The following is a 19,952-nucleotide window of genomic DNA, read 5'->3' on the forward strand; positions in this document are numbered from 1 at the left end:
AATAAATTACATCTCTTTTGCATTACTGCCTGTAATAAATCTTATTACAAGTACTACTGGACTATTATTCTTAGACTTTAGTGTTTCCTTCTCTCCTTCATTTCTGGGGTTTTAATAGTGATAAATAGTGACCTGCACTCTTCTTCCTGTTCCTGATACTCTATATATTCAGAATCACAAATACTGTAAATGTACACACCCCAACAGACACATATATATATAACTCTGTTCATCCAAATGTTCACATTACGTGCAGTACAATCATTACAGTGCATCTTTTAGTCTGTTTAACCTCTTGTCTTAAAAGTCTTAAAAGTCATTTGCAACCAATAACTCCTTCTATTCCTGACTGGATCAGTAACATAAGGAATGTGAGGGAGTATAGGTTTATTCTTCAAGCATGAATGGGGTGCCAAGCTGTGGAAATGCAGTCATCACAGCGTTGCTCTATAGTACACGTATTTGCCACTTCCCTTCATAACACACTGATGTCATCACCCTCGTGCATCAGCTGCTAGATATATAAAATAGCTCGATGGTTTCCCCGAATTCAGTATGGATCTGTCCTACTGCTAATAGCAGTCACCTACTGTTCAAAGTTTCATATCAGAAAAAAAGTCAAGCACGCATGTAAATAAAACACATGCAATAACCAAGTCTAGTCTATATGTGCTACATTAGTGTCAGAAACCCACAGGGGCTTTCATTACCAGTACAAAAGTCACTCTTTTTATAATGTCTGACCAACCTGTCTTTTCTATTAAGTGGCCTAGTAAGATAATGCAACCTAGATTTAAAGTGTCTTACTGAAACATGGTTTGTGTAAAAATTGTTAATCCATTTCTAGATGAACGTGTTTTAGCGTAATGCAGATTTGAGCAACAGTAGCCCACAAATGAGTGTTGTGATGGGCAATAAATTAATAAAATCTAATAAATGAACAGACAGTCAAAGTTTCACATATGTGCGCGTATGATTTAAGTATATATGTATGTATGTATGTATGTATGTGTGTGTGTGTGTGTGTGTGTGTGTGTGTGTGTGTGTGTGTGTGTGTGTGTGTGTGTGTGTGTGCCTGTGTATGTCTGGATGATGAAGTTTCTAAATGATAAGGGAAAAAAATAGATCATGTCAGTGTTTGGAAATGTAAGGATATTTTATTTTATTTTAAGTGTTGTTGACTCTAAGCTTGTGTGTGTGTGTGTGTGTGTGTGTGTGTGTGTGTGTGTGTGTGTGAGTGTGTGTGTGTGTGTGTGTGTGTGTGTGTGTGTGTGTGTGTGTGTGGGTGTGTGTGTGTGTGTGTGTGTGTGCGTGCGTGCGTGCGTGCGTGCGTGCGTGCGTGAGTGTGTGTGTGTGTGTGTGTGTGTGTGTGTGTGTGTGTGTGTGTGTGTGTGTGTGTGTGTGTGCGTGTGTGTGTGTGGTGGGTAACAATACTTCCTCTGCTGTGGGGGACGGGGGTTCAAAACAAGTGATCTATGCTCCATCAATAAGAGTCCTTGGGCAAGACTCCTAACATTACACCTGTCCATTACACCTGTAACATGATTGAAAAATTCACTCTGGATAATAGCATATGTAAAGTGTTATTGAAATTCACTCTGGATAAAAGCATATGTAAAGTGCTATTGGTGGGTATGTTGTAATGCACCTATGAGAAACTGTGAGTGTGATTTAGGATCAGGGCATTTGTGTTGTTCACTCGCCATAGTCTTTTGACTACACACATTTGCTCTGGTTTACACTGGCCTGGTTGGTGCTGCTGTTCCTCAGCAGCTTGATCACGATGTCCTTAGTCTTGAGCACCCCCTGCTGTTCCTGTATGTACCTGAGAGCCACTGCACTCAGTTAGACTACACTTAATTTCACATGTACTTTTACAGCTATGATATTGTCCTCTACACACAGAGCAAGTCTAATCTCTGACTAAATGACATTGTCCCTGGAGAAACGCATCTGAGATCACTGTGACTTTAGAACATTGTTTACCTGCAAAACAGCAAAGCATTCCTATGGATGAATAATGTACAGAGGTACACTGAGTAAGGACTATTACTGGCTTAACTAAAGGGCCTAATGTGTAAATTAAGTGGTCAGAAATTAGCATTTAAAATGGACATTTCAAGAATTGTGTTGTACTGAAGTGGTTGTTGTTCTGTTTGAAATCTCTCATGAGCAATGCTTCATGTCCGAAATAAATAAATAAATAAATAAATAAATATAGGCCTGAACTGAACTGAGTGAGTGAGTGAGTGAGAGAGAGAGAGAGAGAGAGAGAGAGAGAGAGAGAGAGAGAGAGAGAGAGAACAGAAACAACTAAAGGCTTGAGAGGATGGACGATTTGACTGCTGCAGTTTTGTTTCCATTCTACTTCAGCTATGTGGTTTCAGCTGTGAAGGAGCAGGAGGGGTGCTGAGGTGAGAGGGGGTGATGATGTACTTAGAGGTAATAAATAGTGACCTGCACTCTACTTTCTGCTCCTGATACTCAGTCAAGTTTAATAATATACAGTTACAATGTTCAGAATCACAGATACATGCAAACACCCAAACAAACACACATATACAACTCTGTTAATGCAAATGTTTATTATTTCTAATACATATTTTGGTCTGTTTAACAGCAGTTGTCATCATAAAAGACATTTGTAACTAACAAGATATTTCAGCCTACAAAAGCCACTGTCATTCAGTGTGACTCCTTAAACTGCATCACAGCACATCTCATGCCGCTTGTGGTACTCATGAGAATTTCACATGCCATTTATAGGCATCTACTTTCACATACAGTGACCACAAGATATTTTCACACTGATACCTCTGTACATTCTCTCTTCTACTTTCCCCAGAGTTTGCGTTTCCGCAGCATATAGCTACATTTCCTCCCCTCCAGCACACCATGGCTCTTGCTCAGTTATTAGTTACAGGTGATGGATTTGTGATGGTACCTTGGCTTTTAAAACAGTCTGTAGCCTGTTATAAATGTTTTTCAACTTCTGCCTTCATTTGGTTGTGTGAAGTGTTCTTAAGATAAAGAGGTTTTACTTGAGCTCTTAGCTAAATTTATTGCTTGATTTCACTAGACTCTTGCATTGGTTTTCAGCTGTTGGGCAGTTTGGTGGCTGTTTTCTTCCCTTTGTGTAGGTTTTTTCTTGCTGTACATGGAGCGTTGTGAGCATTGGTCTTGCTCTAACCAACCTAGACCAACAATTTATCTTTTTGCACTCTTTTTTTTAGTTCACTCCAGCTCTTTGTGGTGTACATGTCTGGAGCAGACCTCTTATTCTCCCCTGCATTTGACTACCTTTCTATGTTCGCTGCTAGGAGAGGCCTCTATTATCAGACTTGTTTTAATGACTTTGTACGCTTCTAACTGTTTAGTAAATATAAACATGCATATTTTTATGTGTGTAGGGATTTGGATTAATGCAACAGCAGTTAAATCGTTGGTTAAATCAAATTTTTTTTTTTTTTTTGAAAGGCACAGCCATCTTTATTTGCAAACTAAAACAGCTTGCACTATTTAATAATTAGGGGAAACTGACTTTACCCTGTCTGGTCACACTGAGTTTGCATTGGTTCTGTAACGCTGGGGTGGTTGAGGGCAAACACACGCGCGAAGTAACATCACCTCGGATGAACGAACAAAACTAGACACAAGGGAAATCATATGAACAACCAAAACAGGATAACACAAATGAAGAGCAAATTTAATATAGATAAACAACCAGAAATACAAGACATACAACAGATTAACAGGCTAAAGGGACGTGAATGATTACAAGACACTAAAGAAAGGAAACAGAAAGGAATGACCAATGATGCAATGATGCAGCATAAACCTAAAATACGATAGCATAAATAATGAGCATGACAAAAGACGAAGGTGAAGACGCAGAGCCAGGATACTTAACTAGACAAGAGAGAGACTAGACTACAACAGAAGACAATCGTAAGAAGAGACAGGGCTAAAGAGGAAACCAGAAAGTTGCAGATAGACATGAGGAGACAAGGGGAAAACCGGACAATACTTGCATATAACTGTGAGAGCATAACCTAGAAGGAAGCAAAGCGAGAAAGCACAACAGACAAAGGAGGAATGAAAAAACAGTAAACATAAGACGAGAAAGCACGGCTTGAATAGTAAGACTAACGAACGACAAACAAGGAACAGCTGGAGCTAAAGAGGAGGAGACAGGGAACAATAGAAACAGACGATAGCAGGAAAACAAGGAAGTGATTCATGTAGCCATGGAAACAGGAGATGTTCCGGTATGCGAGCATTGCAGTTTCTTCTTATGGTGGTTTGGTGATGGGTACCAGATCATGGTGTCTGCTCCAGGTGAATGAAGGGTAGCAGCCCTGCCTCCTATTGCCCTCCCCAGCATGGAGGTCCTGGAACAGCACTAAAAGTGTCCCACCCCAATAATAAGTTACATCTAATATCAGTTTTAGTGAAGGGTTAGACTCACTGGAACCTGCTCTGCTCCTCCTCATTCTACTCCGTATCACGATGTGAGTCAGCAAGGGAGGGAGAATGCAATCTCTTCATGAAAAGAGGAAAGAACTAGAACATCTGTCTAGTTCTAAAAATGTCATAGCAATACACTCATTTCACAAAGATTTTAAAATTCTCAAATAAAGCATATTTATATTAATTATGGTGAACAGTCAGCCCCATTGTTTCCTATGTACAGGGCCCTGTGAGAGACGTGAAATAAATTAGTAAGTCCCTCCTGCTGCAACATACTCCCCGGAAGTGTTGATGAAGTATTGAGCTTTTAACACGCAGTTGATCAGTCAGTCCATCATTACTGTGACAGTATGGAGCTCAGTCCACTCCCTGTGATACTCTGTGAGTAAATCTTCTCTTTATGTCTTTATTAGAGTGAGTGGTGCTATATGAAGTTGTTAATATGCAGTCTGAGGATCCTGAATAATGAGGTCCAGTGGGTTAGTTGTGTAGTTCACTCAGAGGGGAGTATCAGAGCTTCAGTTCCATATTGTCAGGTGTCCTCACTGTATCCATGTCTGGTATTGAAAGGGTTCTGTTTGATTTTTTTAAAAGAAAAAATAATTCTATTGGTACTTAAATGTGAATCCGACAATTGGTGTATCAATAAGCACAGAAAAATACATAATTTAAATAATTCATCATCTAAAAATTCTGAATTAATCTCATCATAACAAACAATAATAATAATTCTTCAAGTGCCATATATTTTGGTGTTTGGACTCTTTACCTCCCTGACATGCATGAATTTTGTTTGCACTCTAGTTCCTGTATGAAATTGTCATTGTTCTGTTTCACAGGCTCATGCTCAGCTTTTAAAAGGAAGTAGAGAAGTTAATCTGGTTAGACATTGCTGCAGCATGCCTAACCACATCTGCTGATCATGCATTCATTCTAACCCACTACGCTTGTTCATCTTAACGCGGCGCTGCACAGACCTATTGCTGCTTGGCTCACACAGTGCATGATGGTCATTGGTTTTTTTTTGTTTTTTTTTTACTTGCATTAGCAACATCGGCCATCAGTACAGCATGGTGACACATGCCGTCATAATCTCACGACAGCGAGGCAGCCACAGGTTTCAGAGCCAGATGTTGCATTTGCTCTTCACTTGGCCGCATGAACCGAGAGATGGTTTGATGACAACAGAGCTTAATTCGCAGTGGCTAGAATATCTGCCCACAAACATGTACCCACTAACTGTAGTTACTACAGCATAGTGTACTGTGTCTCTATTAACCTCACATGTGAAATAGGATTTTATATTCTTCAAAGAAGTGTTACATATTTGTACATATGAATCCTGTTAGATCTGCGAGCACACGTGGGTGTGGCAGGTAAAAGTGTCTGGTTTGACGGTTCTCTGTTCAGCTTCTCCGCTCACTACAGCAGGCTACTCTCACTGACCACAAAGGGAGGCACTGCTTATATCAAACTAGTCTCATCTCTTTTTGTAATTGCAGCAGATTAGTGCATCTCTGCTGGTCATAAAACGATCAAACGTGGTCTTATTTCTATGCTTGTACTGTGTCCACAAAAATAGAGCCCACTGAGTGAAAACATTTTCTGTTATTTGATGCTCATATTATTTTTCAGGTTGTCCTGTTTTCCTAAATAAATGAATAACTTTAGTGTTTACATTATGTTAATTGTTCTTCTTATTTTATGTTAATTTTTCCTCTAACTTCTTTAGCGCTGATTTCACTACGAGCTTGGCCCGCACAAGGTAATTACTACGTGTTCATGCTTTTTGTTGTCTGTGCATGTTTGATTCACTTGTGTTTTAATCTGTGGATTTTACAATTTCAACACACACCTGTGGAGGGGCACAGAAACACGTGAACTGGAGGAGAGGCCTGGTCGTCTCTGTGGAGTGCTTTGACATCATATAATACACAGCTGAGCATGGATTAGCCCACTGATGGCATGGTCTTTAAGAAAATGTATTTCTGAAGACATAAAGCACCCTCCACAAATACTGACACCTGTCATAAAACAAGCTGTAAAAAAGTCTTTACTAAGAAATAAATAGATGTCAGAAAAAATAATGATAAGATTCAAGTTTTTCCTTTCAATCTTTGTAGTTCAAAAATAGTTTAGATTGTTGTCAATAATTTTAAATGAAATATCAAAAGAATAGTTTTACAACCTATTTTACTCATGTCTACGAGGGGTGATGTTATCTGGGGAGGGCACTGAAATGACCATCTTTTGATACGTAAAGCCAAACGCATGGGGGGGGGGGGGGATTTACCTCTATCACATCATCAGTGTATTTTGCTCAGATACTATTATTAATAGTCAATATTGATATGATATTCTGCAAAAAGACTATATTATATTTTTATATAATAGATTATTATATCTACTTTGTCATTTTCTAAATCCCTCTTTACTATTTCCACTGTGACCAAATCCATCAACTAGTAACAAATGGAAGCTAGTGAAATCTCCAGAGATGATAGTGTCTAAATGTAGTGGGGGATATTCTCAGCAGAGGGCTTTACTAGTGCTTCACATAATGCTTCTCTAACATTGTAACAAGCTTAGTGATACAGCCATGCAATGTTTGATATAAAGTAGAAGAAGAGACAGAAGAAGTGACACTCAGTGATAGTATTGAATTGATTATTTCAGGTGAGTTTGTGTGTTTGTGCAGAGACAGATGAAATTATGACTTTATTCATTAATGGCAAGATTACTGTTCTGTATGTGTAATTTTACAGGCTCAGCATTCTTTATTTGCTGTGTTACAGAGATACTCCAGGCAGTACTGAGTGTGTCTCCACAAAGCTGGCTGACTGAAGGAGTCTCAGTAACTCTAAACTGTGAGGTCAGAAACTCCTCTACAGGCTGGACATTCAGCTGGTACAGAGTTGTTCCCTACAGAGAAGGATTAACTCCAATAAGAAACATGTATGGCATTGTGAGATATTCTGTAGAGCTCCTCTCAGACGGCAGCAGAGGAGCTGCAGGCTCCTACACTCTCAGTCCTGCTGCTCTTCATCACACAGGAGTTTATGTGTGCAGAGCAGAGAGAGGAGAAGCACGCTATCAGACAGAGTTTAGCAGTCCACAGCCACTATGGATCACCGGTGAGGAAATACAACAACAATATGTGTTGGAGTGTAGCATGTAAGAGGAAGATCACATAGAAAAGTATACAATGTTAATACATTTTCCCCCAATCAGTATATATTAAAATCTAAAATGTATAAAAGAGCAATTGAACACACTCAGTGACAGGATTTTAACTAGATGTCCTTATAGTAGTTTTATATAATCAAAGTAGGTGTAAGACTAGTTCTTTCCATGTTGAATATGGTAACAACACTTGAATTATGATAAGAACATTTTAATAGCACATCATAATTATATTTTCTGTTTGTAAGGTGTGTCTCCTCCTGCGTCTCTGATCATCAGTCCAAGCAGAGCTCAACACTTTAGTGGTGACTCTCTTTCACTGAGCTGTGAGGTGCAGAGTGACTCTACTGGATGGAGAGTAAGAGGATACACACACAGTGGGAGGATGTTAGAATGTTATTTTGTCTGGGGATCAGATACAGGATCTACCTGCAGCGCCAGCTTCATCTACCCATCCCACTCTGGAGTGTACTGGTGTCAGTCTGAATCTGGAGGGAACAGTAATCCTGTCAGCATCAAAGTGCACAGTGAGTCTCCATGTAGTTCACGCACTTGTTAAGGGGAAAAGGAAATGCTTGATCACAGAATATTAGAAAGTATTAGTGTCTAAGAGTCAAACTGCCCCTTCTAACAGGAATTCTGTCATTTTTAGAATTGGTTGGTGATCTGAACACAGCAATGCTATTGCACTGCTGTTCGGGTGAAACACTCAGCATGGCTGTACTGGGCCATTACAGGACACTCCTACTTCAAATGCATTTGTTATAAATCTACACAACCACTGGTTTTACTTCTAACAAAGAGAATATAAAAGAAAAGTTTAAGGGAGTGATGTGGAAGTAATAAAACAATCTGTGTAATACATCAGTAATACATCAGTAATACATTCACAAAGTGAGTATTAAGAACAAAATCATTTGAGAAAACCTGACCAACAGACACATATCTCAGAAATATGCACAAATAAATAAAAAATCATCGCAGACAAACCCACCCAAGACAGTTGTGTGGTGGACATGAGCAGCAGGTGTGTAAGGGTGGTACTGGTAGTCAGAAGGCCCAGGAAGTCAAGGCTGACAGGTGTGTACAGAGGAGGGTGAGACAGTACTGTACAAAGACTGAGCACTAGCCTTTACTCATCAAAACTCCACAAAAAGAACACGGATTTGACCACCTTGAATGATGTATGAACAACACCATGTGTGACTGCCATACATCTGTCAGTGACGATACCGCTTCTAGACACCAGAAGACCTCATCTCCTGAATACTAGCCGTCTCCATAGCAACTCTCATCTCCAACACCTGTCCATTATCATCCCCTCTTTACCCTCCCTATACATATTCCTCTCCTCCCTTCAGCCATTGTGAATCATCGTCAGTTCTTTCCTTGACAAGGCTGAGTTTTTCTACTATTGACTTTTCTGGTCTTGTGGCCCTGGGCTTGTGTTTTTGTTTTCATTCCTCTCTCTGGTGTTTTGGTCTTGGCCTCTTTACTGGTTTCTGTGGCTTGACTACTTCTGGCCTGTTCTCCCTGGTTGTGTTTTTGGATGGTGTGTTTGTTCCTCTGCCTGTGCTGATTTTTCTCTGTTCTGATTTTGACCTCTTTGTTCATGTAAACACCAGTAAAGCCTGTATATGGATCTCTGTCACGCCCGCAGACCGGAGCGTTTCCCGAGCAAACTAGTCACTTCTGGGTTTTTGTCAATCTCTATGGTTCCCTGTCTCCTCCCCAATTGTCCCTAATTGTAGTCTTATTTGAACCTTGTGTCTGCGTCTCTTGTTTGTCGGTCATTGTTTCTGGTTAGCTCTTGTTTCTCGTCGAGCCTTCGCTAATATGTGTTTTGCTAAAATATGTTTCTGGTAAGATCCCGTTAGTCATAGCTCCCTGCTTATGTGTTTAGTTAGATCTCGTTTATCCTCACTCTTGTGTGTTTGGTTAGAAATGGTTAGTTTTTGATCTTCGCTCGTACATGTTTAGTATTTTCCCATTTGCTCTCGCCCCTCATAACTGTGTTTTCTCCCCGTGGTCCCTGTTTAGTTACCCTCACTGTCTCTTGCTTTCAACGTCATTTGTCTAACTTAGTCTCGCCCTAACCCTATTAGCCTGTTATTGTTCTGTTAGCCTATTACCTTTTATGTTTGTCTATCTATTCCTTGTTCTAGTCGGTATTGTTAGTCTGTATTGGTTAATAAACACAGTTTGTAATTCTCGCATTCGTCCCTTGTATTATGGCTTCCCTGGTTAGTTCATTTACGCATAACATCCACCGTGCTGGCACTTCGCAAGTGTGTTCGCTCTCCACTACTCACACGTTACAATCCCACTAACCTTCCTCCATCTCTATTGTTACAAAAACCATGTGGTGATTTGAGCAGTTGGTGAATTAACTTCACATGTGTGAAAAGCATGCAAAGACAAATGTGCAGGTGTTAAAAAGTGAGTGGATTATCTCTAGAACAGGAAGGGTGCAGCACTACTGCATTGACTGTTTACACCTGAGATGAATCTGCTTTGTTAGAGCAGGTAAAACATTGAACAGGGCTGTACTGTGACCTACAAATCTATCATTGCTTCAGGGTGTCAAATGAAAACAACAAATTCAAATAATATTGCACTTTTCTTAAATTCAAAGTGCCTACATTAGAAGCAAAATCAAATATACAGTTTTAAATAAAGTTTAAATAAAGTTTAGATGTGAATTTTATTACACACAGAAGCCAAATATGAATGTGATGACCACATGCCACTTTGATGAATGTATATATTTGTGTCAGTACAATTATTTGTTTACAGTCCTTCTCACTGTAAATGATGAGTAAAGTTTTTTCTGTTTTAGTTGGTGATGTGATCCTGGAAAGTCCTGTCCATCTTCTGACTGAGGGAGATCCTCTGACTCTACACTGTTTACTTCGCCCAAGTACAATCCAGTCAGACCTCAGAGCTGATTTCTATAAAGATGGATTACTTATCCAGAACCAATCTGCAGGAGAGATGATCATCCACACTGTCTCAAAGTCAGATGAGGGTTTCTACCACTGTAAACACCCAGAGAGGGGAGAGTCACCACCCAGCTCTGTCTCAGTCAGAGGTAAGAAAGCAATTATTTCACTTGTTTATTATTAAACCAGTTTAACAAGAAATAAAAAAAGGCAATTCCAGTGGAGTATCTGAGAAATTATTTTTAGAATTCTTAATCTGAAGGGAGAATTAGTCCTATCAACATTACAGTGCAGTCCATGGAGACTCACCTCTTCACTAAAAAGAACCCTTTTCCACATTAGCCAGGGCTTTAGCCTGATCATATTCTTAACACACATATGCTCACATGAAGACATACATTTGATAAAGATGACAAAGCACAAAAGCACATCTACCAAATCCTGTAAATGTAAAAAGTACTATAATGACAAAAGGGCAAACTGTCATACTGTCATACTGTCTTGACAGTAATTGCACTGAGTTTGTACAAACTGTATGAACCTATTTGTTTCTTGCACATATCATAAATGAATAAATATCTGAAGTATGTAGAGTTGGTTACTGCACATGCACCCTCTAACGGTCCCGTGGGTGGACCCAATTTGGCATTTTCAAATAAATCACTTGATAACATTGAATATTCATAAAATATAGTACATCTTTTAACATATTTCTTAGGACTAATATAAGTACCTCCTTACCAATTTTCAGCCAGCTATGTGCAACTGTTTGCCAGAACTCCCACACTGAGTACACGATGTTTTTTGGTAAATGTCAACAACAATCGTGCCTTTTAAATGGCATTTTAAAACATGGTTCTGGTATAAGATAACTTCAGGTTCAGTAATAGGAAATAGCAAATGGAATGCTAGTAAAGTTCTTTATTTGCCTGCTCATGTCTTTGTCCAAAAAGATGCATTCATTTCCTTTATAATCTAACACAAAATACCTTTAGCAAGCCTTTAGTTACCACAAAATGCATGCTACTCATATAGAAGTGTTCCTAGATAGATCCCAACACCCTCCTCTTTCAGATTCCATCATTGGTGTTGGGGCATAAAGGTCTATATGCTTTGAGTGACGGCAATTCACACCTACCATTGACCAAGGTGTGAAGGGAGAAGGGGAAGGGGGCTATCAAATTACTTCACAAGTGTTTTCCAGGCTCAAGTGGTGTGATTGACAGCTGTTTCAACAAATAGAGGATGTTTAGACGAAAACTTAAGACACCTCACTTGCCTTATTTATTTACCCATTTAGTCAGCTACAGCCATACATAATCAGATGAAGTGTAGTGCATGCATCTGACGCTGTTTGGGGAAACTGACATAGAAGTCATAGAAATAGATTTAAGAATGATTTGATCACCAATACTATTGGGCATCATGGAAAGGAAGAAGCTTATTTTAGCTGAAGTCTATGTGGAGTTGTTTGGGTGCAGTTATGAGCTGGAAGCTGAGAGATAATTCAGTGTCTTCTAGCATGGACTAGCTTCAATATTTACTTTGCAAATCATTGGATGTTTCCATTCATTCCTGGGAAAATTCGTCATCCAGGTACAAACTGTAAGTACAAATGAGAAAGCACACTATTTCAGCCACCATTACAGCATTTACAGCATTACAGAATTTTCCCAGCATAACCTTTTAGTCTAACAGCAATAAAGCTAATAGCAATGAAGCTAATATTGTTTATCCTTTAACAATGAAGGTATGAAGTTAATATTGTTTTTTAGTAAGTTGTTGAACATTGTTTTGATTGTTTAGCAACAAGAAGCTTGCAAATTCAATGTATAGTGACTGATGACTTTGCATGCATTTGGAGAGGGTTTTGGGCACTTTGGAGATGTCTAGCACACCTAGTAAAAAATACATACATAAAGTGTTCAATTAATTAGACAAGACCCCAGTGAATCGGGAAATGTAGTGAATGGCTAAAAATGAATTACTAGCATCAAAGTACACATTATAAACCAAAAATAAAAGTTTTTTTAACATTTTTTTTTACATCTTCTTCTGTATTAGATGAGCTCAAATGAAACCTAAATGATGGAAAATAAGCCTGGATGTGAATGGATGTCTTGTCCCAAGTGTCCACTTCAGTTTGAATCCTAAATGATCATTGTGCTATGTGTACAATTTCAGTTAACTAGTGTTAAAGTGAACAAGTACAAATAGTTCAAAATGAGCTTAAAACTGGAGGTGCACATATTAACCACCAAAATGAATCTGGAAGGGGAAAAGGGAGGAGGGTTCACATTTTGGATGTGTATCACATGACTATTTTGACCAATCAATATAATGTTCTTTTTAACATACAACTGTTAAGTTTTAGGCAGGTGTGAAACATACAAATACTTTCATACTTTCAAACATACAGATAATAATTGTTTATTTTTATCAATTTATGAAATGCAAAGTGAGCGAACAAAAGAAAAATCTAAATCAAATCAATATTTGGTGTTACAACCCTTTGCCTTCAAACCAGCATCAATTCTTATAGGTGCACTTTCACAAAGTCAGGGATTTTGTAGGATTATAGTCAGATGTATGATCAACCAATTATACCAAACAGGTGCTAATGATCATCAATTTCACATGTAGGTTGAAACATAGTGATTAACTGAAACATAAACAGCTGTGTAGGAGGCTTAAAACTGAACAGCCAAACTTTGCTACCAAGCTGAGGTTGTGGAAGACAGTTTCATGTCACAGCGCATACACCATGGCAAGACTGAGCACAGCAACAAGGTAGTTATACTGCATCAGCAAGGGCTCTCCCAGACAAAGATTTCAAAGCAGACTGGGGTTTCGAGATGTGCTGTTCAAGCTCTTTTGTAGAAGCACAAAGAAACGGGCAATGTTGAGGATGGTAGATGGAAACTTAATGCAGCAGATGAAAAACACATCAAGCTTATTTCCCTTCAAAATTGGAGGATGTCCAGTAGTGCCATCAGCTCAGATCTGACAGAAACCAGTGGAACCCAGGTACACCCATCTACTGTCCAGAGAAGTCTGGCCAGAAGTGGTCTTCATAGAAGAGTTGCAGCCAAAAAGCCATACCTCCGACATGGAAACAAGGTCAAGCGACTCAACTATGCATGAAAACATAGGATCTTGGGTGCAGAAAAATGGCAGCTGGTGCTCTGGACTGATGAGTCAAGATTTGAAATATTTGGCTGTAGCAGAAGGCAGGTTGTTCATTGAAGGGCTGGAGAGTGGTACAATAATGAGTGTCTGCAGGCAACAGTGAAGTATGGTGGAGGTTCCTTGCAAGTTTGGGGCTGCATTTCTGCAAATGGAGATGGAGATTTGGTTAGGATTAATGGTGAAATGGAGAAATACAGGCAGCTACTTATCCTTCATGCAAAACCAAAAAGGGAGGCGTATCATTGGCCCCAAATTTATTCCGCAGCAGGACAATGACCCCAAACATACAGCGATTGTCATTAAGAACTATCTTCAAGGACTTCTTGTTCTTCTTTGCACTGAAGTGATGGTATGGCTCCCACAGAGCCCTGATCTCAACATCATCGAGTCTGTCTGGGATTACATGAAGAGACAGAAGGATTTGAGGAAACCTACATCCACAGAAGATCTGTGGTTAGTTCTCCAAGATGTTTGGAACAACCTACCAGTCTGCAAGTGTACCTAGAAGAATTGATGCTGTTTTGAAGGCAAAGGGTGGTCACACCAAATATTGATTTGATTTAGATTTCTCTTCTGTTCATTCACTGCATTTTGCTAATTGATGAAAATAAACTATTACTTCCAATTTTGAAAGAATTCTTAGTTTACAGCAAATTTCACACCTGCCTAAAACTCTTGCACAGTACTGTACTTGTTAAGAGAAAGGGAAATTATTGGTTACAGAATATTCATAATTAGGTAAAGATTATTTTAGTAATTGAGTATTCTACCAATTACTCCACCACTTGACCCATAAGGTAAATATACTTTTTATTTATTAAATCACAATAGTAAAAAATAATGATTTGTTGTTGTTGTTTTTTCAAAAAAATAATTGTTATTGTTTAAAATTGCAAACAATATTTGTCAAAACTAAACCCAATTTAGTGCATTTAACTGTTTTTTACAATCTTGATATTAAAGGCATTTGCTCCAATCCTGTACTATAAGACCTGATGTGACTAATAAATCCCCTTCTGTGTTAAAGACGAGAGTACACAGTGATCTCACATAGTGCGGTACAGATATATGTGTACTTTTCATCAATCAGCATCCAATGTTCAGTTTTAATGGTCTTAAAAGCTTCTAACACATGAGAGATGAACATAAAAGCAGAATATAAGTACTGTGTGATTTCTACACTGGAACCTGAGCTGTTCTGACTGTGCAGCCTAATTGGTCACAAATAATGAGTAGAGAGACCATCACACTCACCTGTGAATCAGCAGGAGAGAGTGTAACTGCCTGGACATAATAATGACACAGGGGGGCAGTAGAGTTCACTCCTCTCATGAAAATGAATGTGACATAAAAGTGTATGACATCACAGGCATAATTAAAGATGATACATCATTGGAAAATATGAACAAGGTGTCTGGCTAGATTAAATAAAGAGACTCTTACATTGAAACGTTCATGTTTTAAACTCTTGTAAAATGCTATGTAATACAAGATCACTACAAATGATTAAATAGATTTCAAATTGTCACAGCATTGTGGTTTTGAGAGGTTTCCAATATGTTCTGAAATATTTTAATGACTTATATTTTTAAAATGCTTTAGAATATTGTTAAAATATTTTAATTATGTACTTTTAATCTGAGAATGATGGACATTTCTAACATTATATATATATATATATATATATATATATATATATATATATATATATATATATATTCCTGTTCTTCGTCCCAAAGCTTTACCCACTGCTACACTGTCTGTGGAGCCTCAGGGTTCTGTGTTCACTGGAGAGTCAGTCACTCTGAAGTGTGAAATAGAGTCTAACCATAACTGGAGGTATCAGTGGTATAAAGGCAGCAGTAAGACTGCAGTCCATCAGTCTGAGATAAACACCTTCACCATCAGCTCACCAGTAGACCAGGATCAGTACTGGTGTAGAGGAAAGAGATTTTACTACCCTCCATCATCACACTACAGTAATGGAGTGCATCTCTTTGTTAAAGGTGAGTAATTACCATGGTAAAAACTCTGAGCAGCATGTGAACTCATGAACTGCCATTTAATGAACTGTGAGAATGAGATGTTCATGTTTTAAACTCTTGTAAAATGCCACTTAATGCATAATCCATATAAACAATTAAATTTTAATTTGTCACAGTAAAACCTAGACCTGAACTCACATCACACCTTAAAGGAGCTGCACTTGTGGGAAACCCAGTGACTCTGCACTGTAAGCTGGAGCAGTCTGCTGGATGGAGCTTTTACTGGTCCAGACACACACAGAACCCTGAGAATGAGACCAACACTGCAACAAGCTCCTACACCCTCAACTCAGTGGCGCCCTCTGATGGAGGCCAGTACTGGTGCAGAGCTGGCAGAGGAAACCCAGTCTACTACACACACTACAGTGATGCACTCTGGGTAAACATTACTGGTGAATATCTCTTTATGATCTATAACTACTATAGAAATGAGAAATTTATTATTTTTGAGCACTGAATTTAGTTTGAAAATTCTTCTTGTAAGGTATTGTAAGATACTCCTGTAACAGCAAAGTTTTAACAACACTAAGATCATGGGTTTGATTCCCAAGTGTGCACACGTATTGTCATACTGATAAATATATAAATATTTCTGGATAAGAGCCTCTGCCAAATGCTTTGAATCTAAGTCTTTTCTTTCATGTCAGACAGGCCTGTTACTTGCTTTTGCATAAAGTAGTTTCTGTACTAGAAATGCATTTCCTTAAGTTTGTGTGTGTTAGTGAATAGTCACAGTTGTTTTCTTCAGTTACTGCCAACAAACCTGATATAATTATTGAGCAGACAAAAAGGTTTTTATATAATTAATTTTACTTTAAATGTAAGTTTCTTGTTCCCATGTGTTCAGATGGTTATTTTCCCAATCCTGATCTGGTTGGGTTGTCTGTGGGACTGAGATTGGTTCTGCTCTTCATCTCACTTGTCCTGTTATGGTTCTACAAAACCAGCAAAGGTCTGATATTTTCTGCAGAGAATTTGAATAATTTAAATGTTATATTTTAGTATGATATTCAGTGTAATGCCTAATTAAATTAATTAGCACTTTTCTTTTATTTCTATGTTGTTCAGGTGTAGAATGTCTGTATCACCGCACTGGAAATCAATCAGACACCAATCAGACATCAGATCAGACCCAGACAGAGTCAGGAGGTGAGGGGTGTCAGGCAGGATACACACCACTGCACACTGCTCAGGCAATGAGCCATTAACAACTTTCCTTATTAGCAATTAAGCTTTGATTTCATTAATAAAACAGTTTAAATCTTACATCACTTTTGTTTCACATTTATACTGTACCTGATAATCTTGAAGTTTGGTGTTTATAAAATTATGTTTTCTTTTAAACCTATAAACAGCCCACACATATGACATTGTTGGCCGAGCAGACAGGAGTGGCATAGGTAAAAAAAATTTATTTCTCACTAACTCTAGAAACGTCTGACCATAGTTTGCAGCTATACTGTAAAGCCCAGAAGCCTCTTCTAGTGACTAATACACTGTACTCTCTATCAGATGAAGCGGCAGATGAACTCACTGATGTAATTTATGCTCAGGTCATGATACACAACAGCAAAAGCAGGAATAAAGGTACATCCACATCACCCTCACACTGGAATTTAATTCACATACACAAAATTAGCAGATAACACACAGAGTCCAGGACTCACAAGCCATTTACTCCCAGAATTAGTCAGAGGGAGTAACAGGTTCTGTGTAACTACTCACTGGATAATACAGCCTGCTCTATATCACTCTACTACAGACATTAGCATCACATGGAAAAAAGGAATCACGTGCTAATTGGTCACCAAAAGGTAGCAGCAGTGCATTGTGGGAATGAACTGTGTATGACGTGATGTTATTGGCTGATTTGATAGAAAGCTAAAGGTCAGTGAGAGGTTATGACTGCATTTGCTTTGGTTTTATTCTGTTACTGCAGGTGCTGGTGATGGAACCAGTGAGGTCACTTATGCTGGGATTAAAATGAAACCCAAACAGAAAGCAAAGAAAAAACAACGTACAGTAAAATGAGAGGCTTTAGTGACCCCTAGTGGGAAACCGAGATACAGTGGGCCTTACCAATAATTTACATTGGATTTAATGCTCAGTAATATTGCATGCTTTGTTATCTGTTGTATTCAGGTCATGTTCTGCTTTAATCATTGGAGGGTTGTAGTTCTTCCTGTAGTTTAATTCAGGCTCTTTTGCCCACTACTAGAGAAGACCAGTGTGAGGAGAGTGTGAGCTCTGTGTACTCAGAGCTGAGGCAGGACTCACTCAAAGGTCAGAGCTCCAAGACTTATGGCATCATTTAACAGCTCAGGTTTATAATAACTGATAAAAAAACCCATGAAACTCAACAGCCATTCACTGTTTATTTACTTGCAAACAATGAAACAAACCAGCTTTGTTAGATATAGGGCAGGCAATGTGTAGCTGAACTGAAAATGATTCTTTGCAGATTAAAACAGAAATTCTGATCCTAATGAATGTTTTTTAAATCATCTGTTCGAGGTTGTTAGGAAAAGCAGAGATTGTACATGCAGAAGTCAGAGAGGAAACAGACCAGTTCATCCTCTTCTTACTCACTCCAAGCTTCAACAGCTTTGAACTGCTTTATTCAAGTGTTCGTTCATTTATTTAGTAAAATCATGTTTTAAATGAGAATTTCAGATAATCAAATCTATAGCAGGAAGGTGTTCAGTGTCAGATTAAGGGGTAACAAGTTAGAAGTAAAAACTCTTAAGTGAAAACAGTTTTCACATAATAAACATAATGAGCTCATTTCACTCTTATTGTAGAAATTCTTTGAACATTTTATTTGTTTTATTTGTGGTGATTATCATCTTCATACCAAGTTTTTTGGTTGTAACATAAACATTTCAGTTGAAGCAAATTCAGTGGTTGGTGTGTGTGTGTGTGTGTGTGTGTGTGGGGGGGGTGTTAAGAGATGAGTGTGTGAGATCTGTGTGGCTTCACAGCCAAGAGACTTTCTTTCTTTTAAGTTGTTCTGAAGTTCTGAAGTTTCTGCTTGAGTGACATGTTTTGTTTTTTTTTGTTGTTTTTTTTGTGATTAGTGCAGATTGTGTATGTAAGGACCTTGTGGTTAGAGCGATGAAGGAATGTTCTTCTCCTGTGCCATTGTGTGCTATGACAGGGGTCTCTAGCACCACACACTCCAATATAAAGTTACATACCTGGCTGGAGGTAACTGATACAGGATAGTAGTTTAACTTTTGCTTTCTGGAATGTCCTCTTGATTTTTGATTATGGTGTATAAATCTTGTCTCGCTGTGTAAATGTCAATGCCTTTGTTACCCTGTTTGCCCATGTCCTCAACGTTTTTTTCCTTTAAGGACAGTTATTGCGGGAAAAATCTAATAAACATTCAGCTTCTAAATCTATTGACACCAGAACCTCCACTGTTGCTTTACTATAGTGGGAATATCACATAATTGGACATCACATTTGTCTTCACTTCATTTCCAGCATTTAGCTGATGCTTTTCTAAAAGCTAAACCCCCTTACAATTATGACTGAGTACAACTTGAGCAATTGAGGGCTAAAGGCCTTGCTCAGGGGCCCAACACTGACAGCAGTGGGGCTTGAACAAGCAATGGTCTTATTACCATCACGCAGCCGATTAGCAGCAGGTCAAGCACCTTAACCACTGAGCTACCACTGCGCTGGTTTTAATAGTGTGTGTGTGTGTGTGTGTGTGTGTGTGTGTGTGTGTGTGTGTGTGTGTGTGTGTGTGTGTGTGTGTGTGTGTGTGTGTGTGTGTGTGTGTGTGTGTGTGTGTGTGTGTGTGTGTGTGTGTGTGTGTGTGTGTGTGTGTGTGTGTGTGTGTGTGTGTGTGTGTGTGTGTGTGTGTGTGTGTGTGTGTGTGTGAGCTCCAAGGCTCAAAATACAGCATTGTGATATGGAATTATAACGTTTTTATTGGTTTTATCATTCTTATTGATGTTTTAGTAATACAACCCCTTGAAATTATATTTCAAATAAATAATTTTATTGAATTATTTTTGCTTCATTATTCTGCAAATAAAAAGGCAAAGACATGATTTATTTCTCAAAAGGTCTGAAAAAGATCTTAAGATCAGGAAATATAGTTATTATAAAA

At 38.5% G+C, this 19,952-nt stretch overlaps 2 protein-coding genes across 2 annotated transcripts in view; both read left to right on the top strand.

Moving 5' to 3' along the window:
- LOC113567517 (NACHT, LRR and PYD domains-containing protein 12-like) overlaps positions 1 to 19,952 on the top strand; it is a 218,612-nt gene that overhangs the window by 115,100 nt on the left and 83,560 nt on the right. The window lies entirely within an intron of this gene.
- Positions 7,969 to 18,763, top strand: LOC113567505 (Fc receptor-like protein 5). The gene is made up of 9 exons (XM_035521432.1): positions 7,969 to 8,180; positions 10,493 to 10,744; positions 15,524 to 15,790; positions 15,946 to 16,221; positions 16,677 to 16,781; positions 16,898 to 16,978; positions 17,185 to 17,229; positions 17,342 to 17,416; positions 17,769 to 18,763. Exons 1-9 carry the CDS (start codon positions 8,039 to 8,041, stop codon positions 17,858 to 17,860), a joined length of 1,335 nt encoding a protein of 444 aa, XP_035377325.1. The 5' UTR covers positions 7,969 to 8,038; the 3' UTR covers positions 17,861 to 18,763.

Source organism: Electrophorus electricus, chromosome 22 (assembly GCF_013358815.1).
Source record: "Electrophorus electricus isolate fEleEle1 chromosome 22, fEleEle1.pri, whole genome shotgun sequence".
Lineage (NCBI taxonomy): Eukaryota > Metazoa > Chordata > Actinopteri > Gymnotiformes > Gymnotidae > Electrophorus > Electrophorus electricus.